Source organism: Budorcas taxicolor, chromosome 7 (genome assembly GCF_023091745.1).
Source record: "Budorcas taxicolor isolate Tak-1 chromosome 7, Takin1.1, whole genome shotgun sequence".
Lineage (NCBI taxonomy): Eukaryota > Metazoa > Chordata > Mammalia > Artiodactyla > Bovidae > Budorcas > Budorcas taxicolor.
Window position 1 is genome coordinate 51969499 of NC_068916.1, and position 24150 is coordinate 51993648.

Below are 24150 nucleotides of genomic sequence, written 5' to 3' on the forward strand. Positions count from 1 at the left end.
TTTTTAAGGATAGGCAAGACTTCATCACAATAAAAGGGGAGGAGGGTTTATAATTAAAGGAACAGAAAGTATCAAGACATGAAGTAGGGCAAACAAGGGCAAGGATGTCTTAGGAAATTAATAATCTGTCTTGACGGGAATGTAAAAGGAGTATGGATTAGCGCTGCAGGGTAACAGAATAAATTGGTTGTGCATCTAATTTGGTAGTGCATTTGAAATAAAGGTGTTTGTCTGTTTTACTTACCTAAGACTGTTTAAAGATTATAGGTAAGTTTCAAAATGGGAGTGTCTAAGAACTTTCAATTCCTCTCAAAGATTTACCAGTGATCAAATCAAACTCATTACACTTATTAATGTATAAATTGACTGGAACTGAGTATTTGCATTAAGGAGTATTTGTGTATAAAATCATATAGTAAAAAAGCACTGACTTCATTAAAATAAATATACTTACACAATATTTAGTTTCATAAAAGCAGATGTATGCTCAAATACTAGATTGGTCTCTTTAACAAACTATTGGGCTCCTTTGTACTTAATGGGAATGTTACATATACTTTAAAATGCTGAGCAATATAGTCAAATAAGTCTAGGATTTTTACTTTCTCTTTTTTCCAAAGATTAAATGTTTTTATCCACTAACAATAACCTAGTTACATCCACACTAGTCATGATACTAGTCATGCCAGTGTTTATAAATACAGTAGAATCACTGAAGATATTTTTGCCCTCCAAAATAAATAAATAAAAGCTATATGCCTTATGGAACATCTTTAATGAAGAAAGAAGAATAAAATGATGGCAACATTTAAAAGATGATGAAAATCTAGACAACATCAGATTTGAAGGGAAATTTTGAATAGTTTGTTCTTTCTAAAAAATAAAAAAACAAGATATATATTAGTAGATTCAAGAGCTTAAACTTTGAGGAACAGGTAGTTGGGTAATATGCAGTTTTCTCAGGCAACCTCCTGGTGCCGCTGTTGACCAAAGGGAAGATAAGCGTTTTCAGTTGTGCAGGAGTGGCCGGCAGTGTTTTCTTTCTTGCTTTGTCCTGTACACATCGGAATGCAGACGTACCTCCTGCAAATCGTACCCTCAAATCACAGAAGTCCAGGGTGCTGTGTTGATTATTTAAACATTCCAGAGACATCTTGAAGAGCAGCTTCCCAGAGAGTTCAAGAAATGCTTAGGAGCTTCAGAAAAGCTGAAACAATGAAAAGTCAGGTACTGTTTCTCTTCCTGCTGTCATTGTTGCGCGGGGCAATCTCCCAGCAGATCCAGTACTCAATTCCAGAGGAGCTGGACAAGGGCTCAAGGGTGGGGAACCTGGCCGAGGATCTAAGGCTCAGTGTCCAGGAGTTGCCAGCTCGAAAACTGCGGATTAGTGCAGAGGACTTTTTCAGTGTGAGAGCTGAAAATGGGGATTTGCTAGTGAGTGGCAGGATAGATCGAGAGAAGATTTGCGGGAGAAAATCTGAGTGTGCTGTAGAATTTGAAATGGTTGCTGACAATCCAATGACTATTTTCCATGTAAGTGTTGCAATTCAAGATATTAATGACAATGCACCACATTTCATTGCAAAAAGCATTGACTTGGAAATCTCTGAGTTAGCCTTACCAGGGGTAAAATTCCCTCTGGATTCTGCGCAAGATGCAGATGTAGAAAGTAACTCACTGAAGAAATATTTCATCAGCCACAATGAGTACTTCTCTCTGTCAACGAAGAAAAGTCCTGATGGAAGTAAATACCCAGAGTTACTGCTGGAAAAACCTCTGGACAGAGAACAGCAGAATTCCCACCATTTAATCCTGACTGCCGTGGATGGTGGGGACCCTCCTCTAAGTGGCACTACCCTGATCTGGATACAGGTCACTGATGCCAATGATAATGCTCCAGTGTTCAGCCAGGACACTTACAGGGTTAGCCTCCAAGAAAATGTGCCCCGGGGAACCTCCGTGCTGCAGGTGATGGCCACTGACCAGGACGAGGGCATTAATGCAGAAATCACCTATGCCTTCCTCAATGCCCCAGCAAGTACCAGCTTCCTCTTCATTCTCAATCCCAATACTGGTGACATCACAACCAATGGTACATTGGACTTTGAAGAGACAAGTAGATATATGTTGGGTGTTGAAGCCAAGGATGGAGGAGTACACACAGCTCACTGTAATGTTCAGATTGAAATTGTTGATGAGAATGACAACGCCCCAGAGGTGACATTCATGTCCTTCTCTAACCAGATTCCTGAGGGCTCAGACCTGGGAACTGTAATAGCCCTCATTAAAGTGCAAGACCAGGATTCTGAGCAAAATGGTTTGGTAACATGCTATGTTCAGGAAGAAGTTCCCTTCAAATTAGAATCCACCTCTAAGAATTACTACAAACTAGTGATTGATGGTGCCCTAGACCGAGAGCAGAAGGCAGAGTACAATGTCACCATCGCAGCCACTGACAAAGGCAAGCCTGCCCTTTCCTCCACTACAAGCATCACACTACATATCCGCGATGTCAACGACAACGCTCCAGTTTTCCACCAAGCCACCTATGTGGTACACGTGGAAGAAAATAACCCGCCTGGCGCTTCTATCGCGCATATCAGCGCCTCCGACCCTGACCTAGGGCCCAACGGCCACGTCTCCTACTCCATCGTGGCCAGCGACCTGGAGCCACGCGCGCTGTCGTCCTACGTGTCCGTGAACCCGCAGAGCGGCGTGGTGTTCGCGCAGCGCGCCTTCGACCACGAGCAGCTGCGCGCCTTCGAGCTGACGCTGCAGGCCCGCGACCACGGCTCGCCCGCGCTCAGCTCCAACGTGAGCCTGCGCGTGCTGGTGGGCGACCGCAACGACAACGCACCCAGAGTGCTGTACCCGGCGCTGGGGCCCGACGGCTCGGCGCTCTTCGACACGGTGCCGCGCGCCGCGCAGCCCGGCTACCTGGTCACCAAGGTGGTGGCAGTGGACGCAGACTCTGGACACAACGCCTGGCTGTCCTACCACGTGCTGCAGGCCAGCGAGCCCGGACTGTTCAGCGTGGGGCTGCGCACGGGCGAGGTGCGCACGGCGAGGGCCTTGGGCGACAGGGACGCGGCCCGCCAGCGCCTGCTGGTCGCTGTGCGCGATGGGGGACAGCCGCCCCTCTCGGCCACCGCCGCGCTGCTCCTGGTTTTCGCCGACAGCCTGCAGGAGGCGCTGCCGGACCTCAGTGACCGGCCCGCGCCCTCTGACCCCCAGGCTGAACTGCAGTTTTACCTGGTGGTGGCCTTGGCCTTGATCTCGGTGCTCTTCCTCCTGGCAGTGATTCTGGCTGTCACCCTATACCTGCGACGCTCCTCCAGCCCCACTGCCTGGGGCTGCTTTAAGCCTGGTCTCAGTTCAAAGTCTGCACCTGGGGTTCTGCCCAACTACAATGAGAGAACATTGCCCTATTCCTACAATCTGTGCGTTGCTTCACAATCAGCTAAGACAGAATTTAATTTTCACAATGTGACCCTGGAAACGGTTCCCCCTGGGGATCTCCTAGGTGAAGATCCTTCTATGGATATAGGTACCAGTAATGAAGACCCCCAAATCGCCTATGATTCCTCTTTTTCACATCAGGTGAGTTTTTGCAGACTTACTTAACTTTTACTGCTGTATTTTATTTTCAATAGTGCATCATTAGTTTTGGTCCTTGTTCATTGTTCTAGTGATGGTAGTGGGAGAGGAGGTATATTGGATGGGTTGAGATTGGTTTCTTGATTGCTCATTGGTCTTGATGTTTAATTATTACTTATTGTTACTTCTCAATTTGTACTCTCAGCATTTCTATACATCAGCAAATCCTGCTACAAACAGCTTTTTCTGTCACCGCCCTTAGTAATAGCACTGCCCTTACATAGTTGATGTGCAATATACCTTTTTTCAAGATTGTAAATGTACTAACATTTCTTTCTTAAGTTAAAATTTTTGTTCACCTTCATCAAATACAGTTTAGTTGTTTATCTTTTTCTGTGATGTAGTAATATAACCTTCGATAATTAAGTCTCTTAGCACTTTTTTGCTTTTCATATGTAGCAAAGACTGACAGGTTTCATATTTGAATCAGTAACTTTGGGTCTTTTTTCCCATTTTGTAAACTGTCAAGAGTAATTTTCTTGACTATCCTTAAATTATTAGTTTTTATACCCTATCTACTTTGTCACTGCTATCATGAGGAATGTAATGGACATTTTGTTGTATACAGAGACTTTTCCATAATTTTTTAACATAGACTTCTAATAAGTGAGTCAGATTTTTTTCAAAACAATTTTATTTTACCTCCCAACCCCCAAAAAGTTGTGGGTCTTTTGAGGACTGTGAAAAATACCTTCAGCCTACTCTCCAAAGTCAGAGAATTTTTAAAGCTCTGAATAATTAATGGAGTTTTGAGTCTGATCAAAATTTATGAGTAATTTCTAGAAACTAAATATTATGTGAGTAGTAATCAAAGAACTGAGTACTTGCTGCTTTATCTCAAATTTTCTCAGATTAGTAAACTGCTCTAAGTATTCATTAATAAGAAAACTATAAAACATGCAATGATTATATAATTATTAAAATATTTCCTTTTTACCAATTATTTCTAAAATCAAAACTAAAGTTATAAGTAATAGTAAGATAATACCTTCTGGGTGTGTCCTAATGTGGAGATCACTGAAACACCATATGCTCTTTATAGTGCTTCAGTTTAACTTTTCTGTCTTTTTACCTTTATTACTTCTTTTAACATCAGTTATATACGCATTCTTTTAGGTTTTGCAGCTTCATTAATGACTCCTTCGTTAAGCATTGAAAAATTATTCGAGTATATACTCAATGAAATGTGCTATTCTAGAGTTTGAGAACTCACTGTGAACATGATCCTCACAGATACAACCTGTGGTCGTGAATCTTCTTATATAAAATTAATGAGCAAATATCCTTCCCAAACCTATTATCATATTTGTCAAGCCCATTTGCAAAGGGGTAAAACTAGCTCTTAAACAGTAGATGTTTTCTAACAAGGGAATTAAAAACTTGCCCCAGATTTTAAAGGGTCAATCATGTGAGAAAACTTGTTTCTGTGTAGGTTGAGACTAGAACCCAGATCTCCAACTGTCTTTTCAACTATTTATTCTTCTATTCTTCAAGTATAACCTTGTTTTGGGGAGGGGTAAACATATCTTTTTTTCAATGCAAATTGAAATTGAGCTATGAGAATAAGTAATGCGACAAACTTAAAAGAGGTAGAAAAATTCTTGCAAAAAAACTTGTCTCTGGAAAAATAAATTACTTTATCAGCCTTAATGTACAGGAAGCTTTGGATCAGTTATAGATTTTCGCTACAAATTAAACGGCAGATGTTTGGTTTTGATTATTTTGGAGAAAATTGAACATGGAAAGGAAATGGTGTACAAGCGATCCTTTCTTTACCAAGAATAGATTGCAGTAACAGGTTAGGACTCTGAGTGTCGCTGTTCACCAATCGGGGGGAAAAAAGAACCAGGAATTTAATCCGTACCACAAGATTTCTGCATCACAACGCACTAGCTTTGGGGTTTTGGAAAGCGTCTTCGAACTGGACCCCCGAGAGCTCCAACATCCAACGGTGAAAGTACCTTATCCTAGACCCCAAAGATCCTGGGAATCCCCAAGCCTCCACCAAGGGAACACTCAAGCGCAAGCTATTTCGCCGCGGGGCTGTCATGGCGTCCCCTCCTTTCTGCCCAAACTGCAGCCGGCTAATCTGGATCTGTGTTCTCCTGGGGGCCCTGTGGAAAATCCGGGCCGAACAAATCCGCTACTCGGTGCCTGAGGAGCTGGAGAAGGGCTCCTTCGTGGGCAACATCGCCAAGGACCTGGGGCTGGAGCCCCAGGAGCTGGCGAAGCGCGGAGTCCGCATCGTCTCCAGAGGTAGGACGCAGCTCTTTGCTCTGAACCCGCGAAGCGGCAGCTTGGTCACCGCGGGCAGGATAGATCGGGAGGAGCTCTGTGACAGATCTCCCAAGTGTGTAGTAAACCTAGAGATTCTCTTAGAAGACAAAGTGAAGATTTTTGGAGTTGAAGTGGAAATAATTGATGTTAATGATAATGCGCCCGACTTTGGGGCAGAGCAAAGGGAAATAAAAGTCGCTGAAAATGAAAACCCTGGGACAAGGTTTCCTCTTCCTGAAGCTTTTGATCCGGATATAGGAATAAACTCCCTACAGGGTTACCAGCTCAGCTCGAATGTCCACTTCTCCCTATACGTGCAAAGCGGAACTGATGAGATTAAGTATCCTGAGCTGGTACTGGAGCACGCCCTGGACCGTGAGGAAGAGGCGGTTCACCACCTCATTCTGACCGCCTTTGACGGAGGCGACCCGGTTTACTCTGGCACTGCCAGGATTCTTGTAACACTTGTGGATACCAACGACAATGCCCCGGTATTCACTCAGCCCGAGTACCACATCAGTGTGCGGGAGAATGTGACGGTGGGCTCCAGGCTACTCACTGTAAAAGCCACTGATCCAGATGAAGGGGCCAATGGAGAAGTCACATATTCTTTCCGGAAAGTAAGAGATAAAATATCCCAGCTCTTCCAGTTGAATTCTCTGACTGGGGACATAACGATATTGGGAGGTTTGGATTATGAGGACTCTGGATTCTATGATATAGATGTAGAAGCCCACGATGGACCTGGTCTCCGAGCCAGAAGTAAGGTACTGGTGACAATTCTGGATGTAAATGACAATGCTCCAGAAGTCACAGTTACATCTCTCACCAGCTCTATCCAAGAAACTTCTTCCCCAGGCACAGTAATTGCACTTTTCAATGTGCATGACAGTGATTCAGGAGAGAATGGCCTTGTCACGTGTTCCATTCTGGATAACCTGCCATTCACACTTGAAAAGACCTATGGAAATTATTATCGGTTGTTGACACACAGGGCTCTGGATAGGGAAGAGGTCTCAGAATATAACATCACTGTAACTGCCACTGACCATGGAACTCCGCCATTGTCTACAGAAACATACATCTCACTGAACGTGGCAGACGTCAATGACAATCCACCTGCCTTCCCTCATGCTTCCTACATGGCCTACATTCCAGAAAACAACCCCAGGGGAGCCTCCATCTTCTCTGTGACCGCCCATGACCCTGATAGTAACCAGAACTCAAGGGTCACTTACTCTCTGGCTGAAGACACACTGCAGGGGTCGCCTCTCTCCACCTACGTCTCTATAAACAAGGACACTGGAGTCCTGTATGCTTTGCAGTCCTTTGACTTTGAGCACGTTACAGACCTGCAGCTACTGGTGACTGCTAGTGACAGCGGGGACCCACCACTCAGCACCAGTGTGTCTGTGAGCATATTTGTGCTCGACCAGAATGACAATTCACCCGAAATCCTATACCCCGCCCTCCCCACTGATGGTTCTACCGGTGTGGAGCTGGCACCCCGCTCCGCAGAGCCCGGCTACCTGGTCACCAAGGTGGTGGCAGTGGACAGAGACTCGGGACAGAACGCCTGGCTGTCCTACCGTCTGCTCAAGGCCAGTGACCCAGGGCTCTTCGCGGTGGGGCTGCACACGGGCGAGGTGCGCACAGCGCGGGCCCTGCTGGACAGAGACGCGCTCAAGCAGAGCCTGGTGGTGGCCGTCCAGGACCACGGCCAGCCCCCTCTCTCGGCCACCGTCACGCTCACTGTGGCTGTGGCTGACAGCATCCCAGACATCCTGACTGACCTAGGCAGCCTGAAGCCCTCAGTGGATCCTGACGACTCAGGCCTCACACTCTACCTGGTGGTGGCGGTGGCCGCGGTCTCCTGCGTCTTCCTTGCCTTTGTCATCGTGCTACTGGCGCTCAGACTGCGGCGCTGGCACATGTCGCATCTGCTCCAGGCTTCGGGCAGCGGGTTGGCTGGCGTGCGGGCGTCTCAGTTTGTGGGCGTGGACGGGGTGCGGGCTTTCCTGCAGACCTATTCGCACGAGGTCTCGCTCACCGCAGACTCTCGGAGGAGTCACGTGATCTTCCCGCAGCCGAACTACGCGGACACGCTCATCAGCCAGGAGAGCTGTGGGAAAAGCGAGCCTCTCCTGATATCTCAGGATTTACTGGAAACAAAAGGTGAATCCAGTCTTAATCAGGTGAGTCAAATCTTGCCACACTGAAACGTAGGGAGAGAACTCCATAAATGTCTCCAATTATATTTCATTTATATGTGTGTGTGTGCATACATAGATCAATAAAACACTTCTTTTTTAGTATTCTGTTGCTTTAAAGTGGAAAGACAGATGATCCTTCAGTAACGATTCGTAACAGTTACTATACCTAAAAGTTGTTATTTATCCTTTGTAATCTTCATTTGGTTACAGTGTCAGTAGCAATTTATTGATTTTATACGTGTAACATCTCACATCTTTAAAGCCATTATTCTTTAGACATTACTGAAAGAATAGACTAGAATTATGAATAGGAAGCAATTGTGTAAACTCATATTAACATATTATCTTGTATGAGGCTGTTTCATCTCCATTGAGTATTTTTAAATTTCCTCTTTTTACACCCTACTGTGTTTTGCTTGAAATTTGCTTTTCTTTCCTTTGAGACAGGTGTTTTCCATTATGCTTAAACAATAACAATTTATAAATATTGGATATATTTAAATTTTGGATATAACTTTCACACGGATAGTTTCTCAATTGGATTGGTACATTTCACATATTGTGTTGTACAGTTTGTGACATGCAGTGACTATGTATGATTTCTTTGGTGCAGGTGATTGTCAAAAATATTACTCATTTAATTCCACTCATTTAATAGATTGCAGAAGTGATTTTAATAACTTCTAAATTACCTATTATGGTATCACTGTGAGGCCCTTTTTGATTTCTAAGGAAAGCTTAATTGGACTATGCCTCAATTAAGCTTAAGAAGAAGAGTTTGAGTTTCTAAATGCTTTTGTCTTCATGGGAAATTGTGGTGCAATCCATAGAGTAAAAGAAGAATGTGTATGATACATGTAACTGGCATGGGGAGCAGAAAAAGAAAATACTGATAATAAATGTATATTGAGAAGCAAATCGTATGTGAGGAGAGATCATTTAAAATAGTGAAGCTTAAAAATATAATTTGGAAATATCAGTTGTCCTGAGACTATGACAGACATATTTGGATTCTTGCATTAAAAATGCATTTCTAGAATCAGAGTGATACATCTTTTTTTCGGTGCCTAGGAGGTCGGTAGATTATTTATAACTAGTATAACATGAGAAATACATTGTTGTTTGAGTGGACATTGGGTTTCTTTTAGAAAATAATATTTCTGGTTAAATTGTTACACAATTATATCATGGGATAGTACATAACTATAAGAAATTAAAAATAGAAAACCTCTTTATGTACTACTGTCAGAAAATGTTATCTTCAAGACATAATGAGTCAAAGAACCAAGATGTAGAACATGGAATATTGTTTATTTCCTTTTGTGTGTGCCTATAAAGGGAGAACATTTATAAAATTCTGCTGAATGATACAAAACATACTAATGGAGTGACACACTAAAAACAACACTGATTTCTCCTGAGAGAAATGTGTTGTTGAAAGCAGAGAGGGAGAACCTGGAAAACATGACATGTGTAACTTTTGAATCTGGAACTTTATGAATGTATGCCTATTTAAAAACAAATACTCCTTATAAGTTTAAAAAAAAAAAGGAGAAAAAAATGGTTTTTTGCAACACCTTTAGAACACATTAGTGCAGTTTCTAGGAAAAACCTCTGGGCGTCGCTGTAGGTCAAAAGAAGGGAGAGATCATCAGAGACGCATTTGGGAGCCTCTAAAGAGAGTGACTTCCTGCTCAAACCAACCACACAGAGGAGGCCAGTACTGGTTTGGATACAAGAAACAAAAGCAGGAAAAAGTGACCTTACCCCGGATTTTGCCACCCCGGAGGGCTTATTTCTCCTCCCAATCAAGAAGCAGAGCAGCAGTGGAGGGAGACGGGATGAGGCTGAGCGCTGAGACGAGCGGCCGGACGCGGTGGCGGCAGGTACTGTTACCGTTCCTGCTGTCTTTATTCCGCGGGGCTCTCCCAGACCAAATTCGCTACTCAATTCCCGAGGAACTGGCCAAAAACTCGGTTGTAGGAAATCTTGCTAAAGATGTAGGGCTCAGTGTCCCAGACTTGTCGGCCCGGAAGCTGCGGATTAGCGCGGAGAAGGAATATTTCGTTGTAAAACCTGAAAGCGGTGAATTACTTGTGAGTAACAGAATAGACCGAGAAGAGATTTGTGGGAAGAAGGCTTTGTGCGTTCTGGATTTCGATACTGTCGCCGAAAACCCACTGAATATTTTCCATGTAACAGTAATAGTAGAGGATATAAATGACAATACTCCGCTATTCAAACAGAGTAAGATTGATTTAAAAATTGGAGAATCCACTAAGCCAGGTAAAACATTTCCACTAGACCCGGCACTAGATTCAGATGCTGGTCCTAATTCACTGCAAAGATATTACCTTAATGACAATGAGTACTTTGATCTCACAGAGAAACAGACTCCAGACGGAGGTAAATATCCTGAGCTGATTCTGAAACATTCTCTGGACAGAGAAGAACAGAATTTTCATCAACTGCTACTGACAGCTGTAGACGGTGGGGACCCACCCCAGAGTGGCACCACCCAGATCCAAATCCAAGTCACAGATGCCAATGATAACCCCCCGGTGTTCAGCCAGGACGTGTACAGAGTCAGCCTGCAAGAGGGTGTGCCACCTGGCTTCTTAGTACTTCGAGTGACAGCCACCGATCAGGATGAAGGAGTCAACGCGGAGATCACCTACTCCTTTCATAACGTGGATGAACAAGTGAAACAGTTTTTTAACTTAAATCAAAGAACAGGAGAAATCACGTCAAACGATGATTTTGATTTTGAAATTGCTAATAGTTACACTCTCCGTATAGAAGCAAAAGATCCTGGAGATCTAGCAGCCCACTGCAGTGTCCAAGTCGAAATACTTGATGAGAATGATTGTGCACCTGAAGTGATTGTGACTTCAGTATTTACTCCCCTACCAGAGGATTCACCACCAGGAACACTGATCGCCTTGATAAAAACTAAGGATAGAGACTCTGGAGAAAATGGGGAAGTTGACTGCCAAATTTTGGGAAAGGCCGAGTTTATATTGAAATCTTACTTGAAGAACTATTACAAGCTAACGACTGACAGGACCTTGGACCAAGAGGAGATCTCAGAATACAATATCACAGTAATGGCCACCGACAGAGGCAAGCCGCCCCTCTCCTCTAGTATAACCATCACCCTGCACATCGCAGATGTCAACGACAACGCTCCGGTTTTCCACCAGGCCTCCTACGTGGTCCACGTGCCAGAAAACAACCCACCTGGAGCTTCCATCGCGCATGTTAGCGCCTCCGACCCTGACCTAGGGCCCAACGGCCACGTCTCCTACTCCATCGTGGCCAGCGACCTGGAGCCACGCGCGCTGTCGTCCTACGTGTCCGTGAACCCGCAGAGCGGCGTGGTGTTCGCGCAGCGCGCCTTCGACCACGAGCAGCTGCGCGCCTTCGAGCTGACGCTGCAGGCCCGCGACCACGGCTCGCCCGCGCTCAGCTCCAACGTGAGCCTGCGCGTGCTGGTGGGCGACCGCAACGACAACGCACCCAGAGTGCTGTACCCGGCGCTGGGGCCCGACGGCTCGGCGCTCTTCGACACGGTGCCGCGCGCCGCGCAGCCCGGCTACCTGGTCACCAAGGTGGTGGCAGTGGACGCAGACTCTGGACACAACGCCTGGCTGTCCTACCACGTGCTGCAGGCCAGCGAGCCCGGACTGTTCAGCGTGGGGCTGCGCACGGGCGAGGTGCGCACGGCGAGGGCCTTGGGCGACAGGGACGCGGCCCGCCAGCGCCTGCTGGTCGCTGTGCGTGATGGGGGACAGCCGCCCCTCTCGGCCACCGCCACGCTGCTCCTGGTTTTCGCCGACAGCCTGCAGGAGGCGCTGCCGGACCTCAGTGACCGGCCCGTGCCGTCTGACCCCCAGGCCGAGCTGCAGTTTTACCTGGTGGTGGCCTTGGCCTTGATCTCGGTGCTCTTCCTCCTGGCTGTGATTCTGGCGGTCGCCCTGCACCTGCGACGCTCCTCCAGCCCTGCTGCTTGGGGCTGCTTTAAGCCTGGTCTCTGTGTCAAGTCTGCACCTGGGGTTCTCCCCAACTACAGTGAGGGAACGTTGCCCTATTCCTACAATCTGTGCGTTGCCTCTCAATCAGCTAAGACGGAATTTAATTTTCTCAATATCACCCCAGAAGTAGTTCCCCCTCAGGATCTCCTCTGCGAAGATACCTCTTGGGTACCAAGTACTAATCATGGAGATGCTGGAGTCCCATTTGCCTCGGATACTATTTTAAAGGTGAGTTTTAATTCAGTTCACTTATTTTGCGGTTTCAATGTTTCTTAACAAACCACCTGAGTGGAGTAGAAGTCTTCAATTCATATTTCATTGTTTTGTAGGTAGAATTTAAGGTTCTTTTGCCTAAATATCTTAGTCTTATTTAAGCAAATCTTTGACATAGGTTACCCATCTTAAGGGTGGGATTTATTTATCCGTGTGGGTGCTCAGTTGCTCCGTCGTGTCTAACTCTTTACGATCCTATGGATGTAGACCGCCATGTTCTTCTGTCCTTGGGATTATCCTGAAATACTGGAGTAGGTTACAGTTTCCTTCTCCAGGAGATCTTCCAGACCCTGGGATCGGACTCACCTCTTGCATCTCCTACATTGGCAGGGAGATTCTTTACCACTGAGCCACCTGGGAAGCCCCTTATTTACCCATAGTTACAAACCTTTCTACGTAAGATACTTCATTTTCTTCCTCATGTTTACGTTCATTCCCTCTGAAAGTTTATAACTGTTGAGACCTTAAGCTATTTGTTTCTCCTTCAGAGTCTTTATATTAGTTTTATTCATTTTAGCTATGCTTCCTCTTAGAATTATAGTGCTTATGAGTAAAGAGATCTCCCAGTCTCACTAGTTTGGGAAACTGAGAACCAAAGAAAGAAGAATTTTACTCAATGATATGGCCAGTCAACAGCAGAGCATAGGTAGGACTGATATGAACACCAGCACTCTAAGCATCTTTACAAGCTAAATGTCTTGGGATCCCAGATCTATTTTAAAAGGTCATGCAAAGTTTGAGGTATGCAGTGTCTGCTAATAAGAATGTGTTTAATAAATGGGAGAAATGTTTTCTCTGTCATGTACAGTAACAAATTGCTTTTGAAAAATCATACATTGAGAAAATTTTTGTGACCTTTTCTCACACTGTTTACTTAAAACTTCATGTTTAAAATTTTCTAGATATAAATGTAAAATACTTTTATTTTCTTCATTTTCCTGTGAGATGTCTTTAAGTAAAAATTGCTTCTCTGATTTAATGGACTCTCTGAAATCGCCTTTCTTTTTAGTAATGACATATTTCTTTTTTGCTACCATATAAAGATGATAACATTAAATATCTGTCTTAATAGAAAGGCCACTTTCTGCCTGCTCAATAATAAGTATCTGGACTTGTTTTTCTGTTTGGGTGATGAACTAAATCCTTTTCAGCCACAGTCACTATACTGATATTCCCCAGGTGTCTGTAACTGTAAAACATCTAACTCCAATTTAGATATAGTAATTAGAAAATATAAATAATGCATAGTTAATTCAACTCAAACTCTCAGTGTGATATAGTGTAGCTGCCATGTACTTAGTGTGAAAATCTTGAAACTTTCTCAAAGATGTCAGAAGTAACAAAAAGCAAAAAAACCTAAAAACCCTTTATTTCCTCTGCATATGACAACTAATACAATTTGCATAATACAGTGGGCCTTTTTTCAAAGGTCTATTGAGAGCTAGGATTGTTTTCTTGGTGTTCTTATGTACAAATGGGCATATTTTCATAAACATATCCTAATTAAAAATGAGATCTTAAAGCCTACAAAAACTTCTGATGTCCTAATTAGATGGGCTCAATATAAGTAAGTGAATAAAGGGCATAGGCTCAATGGCACATTAAAGAAAACTTTCTAAAGAAGTAAAAAAAAAAAAGAGGGAGTGGATATATGTATACTTATGGCTGATTCATGTTGTATTTAGAAACTAACACAACATTGTAAAACAATTATCCTCCAAATAAAAATTTTTAAAATAGTAAAAGTGCCAATTCTCAGGCCTGACTCCAGACTAACTGAATCAGCAGTTCTGGGGGCACCAGCATTTCCTTTGTAACAAGCTCTCGAGTGACTCTCCAGGTGACTCTCTCACAGGCAGAAGGGGGGAGAACCAGTTCTGCCTGATCTCCAAGCCATCCCTTACCCCAGACCAAAATCTATGTCTGGTCCCTCTCCAATCTATATGATGTGCATGGCTCATCAGAGTTTCTGCCATAAACCAAATAAGAAGCAGCCTGCCCCATTTGAACAATGGGAACACCCTTTAATCACTTAATTCTCTCCTCAAAGACTGAATGAATAAGAATTTTTTTAAAAGTAAGAAAGAATCAATAATTATATTAATCTCAGAATTAATCTTGTAGAAGTCTTTTGTTATTTCAGAATTGAATCTTATTTTGATATAAACAATGTCATGTAATCTATTAAGGATGCAGAAAATTATTAGAAATAAAATATAATTAAACATTTTTGGCATGAAAACAGAATTGCTGTAGTAACTAGTTAGAACTCTGAGCGTCGCTGTTCACCAAGTGGGAAAGAAGCTGCCGCTGATGCGATCAGACACTGCTCCTTCCGCACAAAACACCCGCGGATCAGAGAAGCTCCTGGGAAAAGTCGCCCTCCCTCACCCCTCTTCTCATAAAGGAATTGTTCCTGTTGGCTTTAGAGAAATAAGGAAACAGCAGGCTGGAACCAGGACTAAGAGAAAACTGGTCTGAGAGAGGCAATGGCGGATCCACTGAGGGGTTGGGGCTGCAGTGAGCCGTTCCTGCTCTTCATGCTCCTGGGGACGCTGTGGGAAGCTGGGGCCGGGCACATCCGCTACTCGGTACCAGAGGAGCTGGACAAAGGCTCCTTCGTGGGTAACATCGCCAAGGATCTCGGGCTGGAGCCCCGGGAGCTGGCGGAGCGCGGAGTCCGCATCGTCTCCAGAGGTAGGACGCAGCTCTTTGCTCTGAACCCGCGAAGCGGCAGCTTAGTCACTGCAGACAGGATAGACCGGGAGGAGCTCTGCGCTCAGAACGCGCGGTGTCTAGTGAGTTTTAACATCTTGGTTGAGAATGAAATGAAAATGTATGGGGTAGAAGTAGAAATAACCGATATTAATGATAACTTCCCGCGTTTCCGGGATGAGGAAGTAAAAGTAAAAGTCAATGAAAATGCGGCGGTGGGAACACCATTAGTACTTCCCTTCGCTCGAGATGCGGATGTGGGTGTGAACTCCCTCCAGAGGTATCAGCTCAGCTCCAATATACACTTCTCTTTGGATGAGAAAAGCGGAAGAGATGGACAGAGATATCCAGAGCTGGTACTGGAACAGCCCTTGGATCGCGAGAAAGTAGCTGTTCACGATCTCCTACTCACAGCTTTAGATGGCGGAGACCCCATACTCTCTGGTACCACGCACATCCACGTAATGGTCCTCGATGCAAACGATAATGCTCCCCTGTTCACCCAATCGGAGTACAGAGTGAGTGTTCCAGAGAACATAGCTGTTGGCACTCGGTTGCTCACACTAACTGCTACGGATCCAGATGAGGGAATAAATGGGAAATTGACATACTCTTTTCGCAATGAAGAAGACAAAATTTCAGAGACTTTCCAACTTGATTCCAACTTGGGTGAAATCTCAACTGTGCAACCACTGGATTATGAAGAATCCAGATTCTATGACATGGAAGTGGTAGCTCAGGATGGAGGTGCTCTTCTTGCCAGCGCTAAAGTACTAATCACAGTACAGGACGTGAATGACAATGCGCCTGAAGTACTCCTTACCTCTCTGTCCAGTACCGTCTCTGAAGACTCTCTTCCGGGAACCATAATTGCGCTGTTTAGCGTACATGATGGTGATTCTGGAGAGAATGGCGAGATTGTGTGTTCTATTCCCAGGAACTTACCCTTTAAACTGGAAAAGTCAGTTGATAATTACTATCACTTATTGACAACTAGAGCCCTGGACAGAGAAGAGATCTCAGATTACAACATCACAGTAACTGTCACTGACTGTGGAAATCCACCACTGTCTACAGAAAACCACATCTTCCTGAAAGTGGCAGACATCAACGACAACCCTCCCATTTTCCCTCACACCTCATACTACACCTACATCCCAGAAAACAACCCCAGAGGCATCTCGATCTTCTCTGTAAATGCCCATGATCCCGACAGCGGCAACAACGCCCAGGTCACTTATGCTTTGGCTGAGGACAAATTTCAGGGAACGCCTCTGTCATCCTATGTGTCCATCAACTCTGACACGGGAGCCCTGTATGCACTGAGGTCTTTCGACTACGAGGAGGTTAGAGAACTGCAACTGTGGGTGACAGCCAGTGACAATGGAGACCCTCCACTCAGCAGCAATGTGTCCCTGAGACTGTTCATCCTGGACCAGAACGACAATGCACCTGAAATCTTGTATCCTGCCCTCCCCGTCGATGGCTCCACGGGTGTGGAGCTGGCACCCCGCTCTGCAGAGCCTGGCTACCTGGTCACCAAGGTGGTGGCAGTGGACAGAGACTCAGGACAGAACGCCTGGCTGTCCTACCGCCTGCTCAAGGCCAGCGAGCCAGGACTCTTCACAGTGGGGCTGCACACGGGCGAGGTGCGCACAGCGCGGGCGCTGCTGGACAGAGACGCGATCAAGCAGAGCCTGGTGGTGGTGGTCCAGGATCACGGCCAGCCTCCTCTTTCTGCCACCGTCACGCTCACTGTGGCTGTGGCTGACAGCATCCCAGATGTGCTGGCCGACTTGGGCAGCCTCGAACCCTCCACTGACCGTGACGACTCAGGTCTCACTTTGTACCTGGTGGTGGCTGTGGCCTCGGTCTCCTGCGTCTTCCTCGCCTTTGTCATCGCACTGCTGACTCTCAGACTGCGGCGCTGGTACACGTCGCGTGCCCTGCAGGCTTCGGGCATCGGGTTGGCAGGCTTGCCCGCCTCTCACTTTGTGGGCGTGGACGGGGTGCGGGCTTTCCTGCAGACCTTTTCGCAAGAGGTCTCGCTCACCGCGGACTCTCGGGGGAGTCACGTGATCTTCCCACGGCCCAACTACGCAGACACGCTCATCAGCCAGGAGAGCTGTGAGAAAAGCGATCCTCTCCTGATACCTGAGAAGATAAACGCAAAGGAAAGAGAGCTAGAAGTTCTTCAGGTGAGTTTTCTTTTTCAGTAGGGATGCTTGGAGCGTTTTCATTCAAAATCGCTTATGTAGTGAATCATTATTTATTTGATTTATTTACTGATGAACTTGATTTAATAATTGATGTTTTCTCCACTTGTTTTCTAATTATATTTTGAGTTTAATGTTTCTTTCTAGAATATGTGGGTTTTTTAGAAACTCTAGCTGATTTCCAGATGCTTAAGTGAAGCAAGGATTATTTTTTTAAAGTGGCTATACATAATCATTTTATCCAAAGACTTTCTTATACCAGAACTGATTGTTAATAGTTGTTTGATTAGTCCAAATTGTTAGATGTAATGTTCTCTTTTGAATATTTGCCTAAGCACCATAGTACATGTGTTTGGAAAAAGTATTCCACAGCATTGGTATTTTAGTACCTGCAATTTAGTAATAATAATAATTTGCATAAATCAGTGGAAGAATATAGAAAACATGATGAATATCAGAAAGACAGATTAAATTTATAGTGATGATAATATCTGTGGCATGCTAAAATCTGGAAAGCTTGGGTTAAATTATGTAATAATTGGACAAGTGTATTTGTTGAGAGAAGAATTCAATAAGATGGAGCCTTTGAATTGTGGTTTAGAATAAATTCTGTGATGCTTCTTAAAATCTCCAAATAATTAGATACAGTCATTAAATACAAATATGCTATACACTTGGCATCTTCTGGTTACACACAACCCCTCCACTTTGCAGGATCAATATGGACATAAATGTTTGCATTTCTGCAAGTGCAGATACAGTTCCGCTTTATTACAAGAGTTTAAGATCTGTATTTGGAAAGTCAATTAATGGAATAAAATTCAAATGATGAAATAAAATAAGACAGGACAAGAGAAATTAAAGATAAAATCCTCTGTCTTTGTTTTATCCTCCTCCCTCCCTAATGTGCAGCGTATATCTGCATTACAGGCTAACCAGAGCTCCTCAGAGATGGGAATGCCTGCCTGACTGTAAAAATCAATATTTTTTTCTTCTGATGCTATCTGTGTAACTTCTTAAAAGAATAGTGCTCTTTCCCAGCTCTGTAGGGGGTCACAGTGACTTTCTGCTTGCTTTGTACTGCTTACCTGGACCATGGATCCCTGGTGAACTTTAGACAAAATATCAGTACCTTATTTTTATATATGATCCTTTGTCTCAAAAAATGTATATTACTGTAACTTCAACTTCTAACAGGTGGAGCAGTTCTCAGAACTTTCTGAGAAGCTGCTTCCTTGGTTATAATCCTCAGTTTGGTTTGAATAAAATTCCCTTTTTTTTTCTTCCTAACTTAATAGTTAATTAAATCTTCACTGACACAACTTTAAAAAGACTTGGAGTTTAAAAAATTATTTCTCAGGGATATACTCATCTTAAACTATGAGATTTTTCTGATGAAATACCACTTATTGGTCTGTGTGTCTCAAATTTCATGAATATGTCTTATATAATGGAAGAATTGTGTGCTCTACTCATTTTTGCATATGGTTTGCTGGAGATGATTTTTAGATCCTTTTTAAAAAAAGATTTTTCAATCTTTTAAATTCTGTACTTTCAACAACTTGAACATCAGCTGAAAATTATGAATAAATAGGGAAAATTGGAATAAAGCATTATTAACAGACCCATAGGTTACATTACTTAATAACATGAAAGGGTTATCATGCATTTGGGAATGTGGGGCCACTTGATTTTTCTTTTTTAATATTTATAAGAAGGGAATCTAATTATATATGGGTAATTTTGACCTCACTGCATACAGTGTGCAGACTCACTGAATAGTGAATTCATCCAAAGAGTAGCAAGAGAATCTCTGTGATAGGTACAGATGTCACTCACTCATGCATGAAAACTCACTTTCCATTATTTTTGAAGTAAAAGAATACTGTATAGATTTGGGTATATGCTCTAGGTTCTTCTTCATGCAATGGGAAAAAATATTTTCTATATCTCTATAAACTACAATAGCCTTTACATAATAAAATGTTTGATCTACACACTGTGAGTGTATATACTATGTATACTCTATACTCTTAAATATTTGAATCTTCAGTTTCATATGTGTTGTGAAAAAAGCTTCCCTGTACTAACTGAAGTGTTCATACAGTGGTAAAAAAAAAAAAACAAAAGAAAGAAAGGGGGGGCACTTGCTCAGTCATATTTTGAAGCAAAGTCTTGTTATTTTATGTTCGTGTAGAGATACCAGTGAATTTCTGTTTAGAATCCTGGACAAATGAGCTTTTCCACTATAAGATGAGTTCTACATTGTTATACATCTTCAAGCTTTATAATGATAATGTATTATGTGGTTAAAAAACTATTTCTGAATTAATATTCTAAGATACCTATCAGAAACATGGAAATTGGAGTGCTTATTGATATGGAAGAGTGTCTATAACAAAGAGTTGAGATAATCAGATAGTTAAAAGGTGACCAAGAAAAAGTGGACTACCTAGATCACTTTCTCTGGAATATATCTTTATGAGGATTCATACTTCACTTCCAAAATCCAAATAATTCACCATTGCTGAGCTACATAAGAAGAAACAGTACAATCAAAGACAATGGTAACATAGTGTGGAAAAAAATAAGCTTAGTGAAATAGTTTTAAAATCATGGTCATTTAATAAAAATAGACTTGGAAACTAAAGAAAAGAGAGTTTCTTGCTTCTTACCATACTTCTGTTTTATAAGGACAACCAATCTCCTTGCTATCCATCAATTATTTGGAGAAGATTATAACATCTATCTTTATAATGGGATAAAACTAAAAGCTGTGAGATTTATAACTTTTATAAGTTAGAAGGAAAGAAAGAGCGAAATAACAACACACAGCAAGGTATTTCACGAATTTTCATATTATACTTTCTGCCACCACTTTCATTTGTGTCACTTTCCAGATATTGTTTTATTTGGTCCTCAGTTTTACTAAGGCACACAGGAAAGATGTTATTATGGCCTCTGTGTGAAATGGAAACTAAAAGCACGATGATGCCAATAAACATCTTCAGCAAGATACCTCTGGCTTTGAGGAATAAAAATCACCTGATTTGGAGGCATAAAGTTCAAGTTCGAAGAAATTATAGCGAGAAAGAAGATACAGTAAATACTTGAAATGCTAAAATCCTTATAGCATGGGACAAATGAGTATCTATATCAGGACACAATGGACCTGTCTTCTAGCCTGCTCTGTATTTGGAGCTGATTTAGTAATCACTAACGCAGTTCTGCAGCCGAGTCGCGGGGTGCCGCTGTTGCCTAGTGCTGAATGAAAAGTATCGGCTCCTCCTGACGCAAAGGAATCGCCTGTGGACCGCGAAATCGCGAGATCTGTGCACTTTCAGCTTTTCTGCGGCGGAAATATCTGTGCGAGAATCGGTCTGTCAAGACCTGTCAAAGAGTCTCTCCTGCTCAGAAATCCTTGGGATAATTTAGCGGTCACAGCTCTTCTGAATCAGAAGGGCAAAGGCGCGGAGGTTGGGATGGGAAACCGCTTGGGACCGAAGCTCCAGGCTGGGCGGAGGCGAATGCTGTTTCTCTTCCTGCTGTCTTTGTTCAGCCCGGCGTTTTCAGAGCAAATCCGCTACACTATTCCAGAGGAGCTGGCCAGGGGCTCGCTGGTGGGGAACCTCGCCAAGGATCTGGGGCTTGGCCTGCGAGATTTGCCTACTCGGAACCTGCGGGTTAGTGCAGAGAAGAAATTCTTCACAGTGAACACCGATAACGGAGACTTACTTGTGAGCGACCGTATAGACCGAGAGCAGGTTTGTGGCAGGAAATCAATGTGTGTTCTGGAATTCGAAATGGTCGCTGAAAAGCCTTTGAACTTTTTTCATATAACCGTGGAGATTCAGGATGTCAACGACAACCCACCGACCTTTAGCCAAAATGTCACTGAGCTGGAAATAAGTGAACTGACCCCAACTGGAGCCGCCTTTGCCCTGGAATCTGCACAAGATTCAGATGTAGGTGTCAATTCCCTGCACCAGTACTACCTCAGCCCTGACCCCCATTTCTCTTTGATCCAGAAGGAGAACCCAGACGGCAGTAGATACCCGGAACTGGTAGTGAAGGCTCCCCTGGACAGAGAAGAGCAGTCCTGCCACCACCTGGTCCTCATGGCTGTGGATGGGGGTGAGCCAGCCAGAAGCTGCACTACCCAGATCAGGGTAGTTGTGGCAGACGCAAATGATAACCCCCCAGTGTTCACCCAGGACGTGTACAGGGTCAGTGTTCCAGAGAACCTACCCCTGGGTTCCTCTGTGCTAAGAGTGATGGCCACTGACTTGGATGAGGGCATCAATGCCGGGATCGCCTACACTTTTATTAACGTTGACAAGGCAGTAAGACAACTGTTCAAGCTGGACAGTAAAACAGGGGAACTCACCACCGTTGGAGGACTTGACTTTGAAGAGAGAGAGAGCTACACAATTGGGGTGGAAGCAAAGGATGGTGGACATCACACTGCCCACTGCAAAATACAAATAGATATTTTGGATGAAAATGACAATGTTCCTGAGATAACCCTGGATTCTGAATCTAAATATATAAAAGAAAACACTGAGCTTGGGACTGTTGTTGCTTTGATCAAAACACATGACCTAGATTCTGGATTTAATGGGGAAGTCTTATGCCAAATAAAAGGAAATTTCCCATTTAAAATAGTTCAAGATACAAAAAACACATACAAGCTGGTGACTGAAAGAGTCCTAGATCGAGAGAAGACTCCAGAATACAATGTCACTATCACAGCTACGGACAAAGGCAAGCCGCCCCTTTCCTCTAAAAGAAGTGTCACCTTGAAAGTCGCCGACGTCAACGACAACCCTCCAGTTTTCCACCAGGCCTCCTACGTGGTCCACGTGCCAGAAAACAACCCACCTGGCACTTCCATCGCCCAAGTTAACGCTTCGGATTCCGATTTGGGGCCCAACGGCCAGGTCTCCTACTCCATCGTGGCCAGCGACCTGGAGCCACGCGCGCTGTCGTCCTACGTGTCCGTGAACCCGCAGAGCGGCGTGGTGTTCGCGCAGCGCGCCTTCGACCACGAGCAGCTGCGCGCTTTCGAGCTGACGCTGCAGGCCCGCGACCACGGCTCGCCCGCGCTCAGCTCCAACGTGAGCCTGCGCGTGCTGGTGGGCGACCGCAACGACAACGCGCCCAGGGTGCTGTACCCGGCGCTGGGGCCCGACGGCTCGGCGCTCTTCGACACGGTGCCGCGCGCCGCGCAGCCCGGCTACCTGGTCACCAAGGTGGTGGCGGTGGACGCAGACTCTGGACACAACGCCTGGCTGTCCTACCACGTGCTGCAGGCCAGCGAGCCTGGGCTGTTCAGCGTGGGGCTGCGCACGGGCGAGGTGCGCACGGCGAGGGCCTTGGGCGACAGGGACGCGGCCCGCCAGCGCCTGCTGGTCGCTGTGCGCGATGGGGGACAGCCGCCCCTCTCGGCCACCGCCACGCTGCTCCTGGTTTTCGCCGACAGCCTGCAGGAGGCGCTGCCGGACCTCAGTGACCGCCCGGCACCCCCTGACCCCCAGGCTGAGCTTCAGTTTTACCTGGTGGTGACCTTGGCCTTGATCTCGGTGCTCTTCCTCCTCGCGGTGATTCTGGCGGTCGCCCTAAGTTTGCGACGCTCCTCCAACCCTGCCACCTGGAGTTGCTTTCAAACTAGTTTTTGCTCCAAAACTGGACCTGGAGTCCTCCCCAACTATGGGGAAGGGACTTTACCTTATTCCTACAATCTGTGTGCTGCCACACATTCCTCAAAGACTGAGTTTAAATTTCTCAATATAAAGCCTGAAAATGCTCCACCACAAGACCTTCTATGTAATGAAGCCTTTTGTCTTGAAAGTAACAGTAATGACAATCTCCAAGTGACTTCTAATTCAGTCAATTTGCAACAGGTGAGTTACTTCAAAACCTTTTCCTCCCATAAATATCATTAGCTTTCAAGTTAAAAAGTATGCAGGCTAACTTTAGCAGTTTTTGGTGTTTTATTGATTCTGCTGGGCATAAAATGGGGATGAGAGGGTGTTTTAGAAATTCTTTGATCACTTATCTCTGTTGCAATAGTTCTTTCATAGAATGTCACTTAGTAATACTCTTGAAATTTCTATTAATTCTAAAACTGTCTGTCCAGAAACATTTTTAATATGCTAGTATCTTACATTCTCACTGTAAGATGTTATTTACATCTATCTAGACAATTAAGTGGTTTACATAAATTCAGTGTAGTCAGTCCTAAACACTATGTGTTATACATAATATAAATATAAGAATACTTTTTCACGGTAGCCTATATATTTTCACTTTCATTTTGCATTTTCTTTAAAGTATACACAAATATTGGCTAAATAGTGCAGTTCTTAATCTATGTTAATAAAAATAGATAATAACATCTAAAAATGACAACTCCTGTAACGTAGTGGTGGATTGGTTCTAAACATGTTCGTGGTTGTTGGTGCCCTTATTGAAAATTAGACAAATATAAACGATGGTGGAGTGTGGAGTTCAAAATTTACAGAAAAGTGTAAAAGTATTTGTGTTCTCCAAGACCCTAAGAGATGTCACAAAAATAAGCATCATTCCAAGGAACATTTAAATTTTCAGAATACGATATTTTATTCTTCCAAATGCTTTTCATTCTCCGGGAGAGAAATATTGAGTGTCATCTATGCAGATTTAGCAGAAATAAGGCCCTATGTATTGATGGTTTCTGCAGAACGGTGCAGTATTAAGTTAGGACTCTAAGCGTCGCTGTTCACT

General features: G+C 44.2%; 5 protein-coding genes across 5 annotated transcripts; all 5 read left to right on the forward strand.

The window, feature by feature from the left end:
* Positions 1-1194: 1194 nt before the first annotated feature.
* LOC128050929 (protocadherin gamma-B1-like) lies at positions 1195-3624 on the forward strand. The gene has a single exon (XM_052643438.1). It carries the CDS (start codon positions 1216-1218, stop codon positions 3622-3624), a length of 2409 nt encoding a protein of 802 aa, XP_052499398.1. The 5' UTR covers positions 1195-1215.
* Positions 3625-5690: 2066 nt separating this feature from the next.
* On the forward strand, positions 5691-8153 carry LOC128051031 (protocadherin gamma-A4-like). The gene has a single exon (XM_052643531.1). The coding sequence runs from the start codon at positions 5706-5708 to the stop codon at positions 8151-8153; it is 2448 nt and encodes an 815-aa protein (XP_052499491.1). The 5' UTR covers positions 5691-5705.
* Positions 8154-9988: 1835 nt separating this feature from the next.
* On the forward strand, positions 9989-12457 carry LOC128051033 (protocadherin gamma-B2-like). Its single transcript, XM_052643532.1, has one exon. The coding sequence runs from the start codon at positions 9989-9991 to the stop codon at positions 12455-12457; it is 2469 nt and encodes an 822-aa protein (XP_052499492.1).
* Positions 12458-14943: 2486 nt separating this feature from the next.
* Positions 14944-17388, forward strand: LOC128050926 (protocadherin gamma-A5-like). Its single transcript, XM_052643436.1, has one exon. The coding sequence runs from the start codon at positions 14944-14946 to the stop codon at positions 17386-17388; it is 2445 nt and encodes an 814-aa protein (XP_052499396.1).
* A 3479-nt stretch (positions 17389-20867) lies between these two features.
* LOC128051034 (protocadherin gamma-B3-like) lies at positions 20868-23330 on the forward strand. The gene has a single exon (XM_052643533.1). The coding sequence runs from the start codon at positions 20868-20870 to the stop codon at positions 23328-23330; it is 2463 nt and encodes an 820-aa protein (XP_052499493.1).
* Positions 23331-24150: the final 820 nt, after the last annotated feature.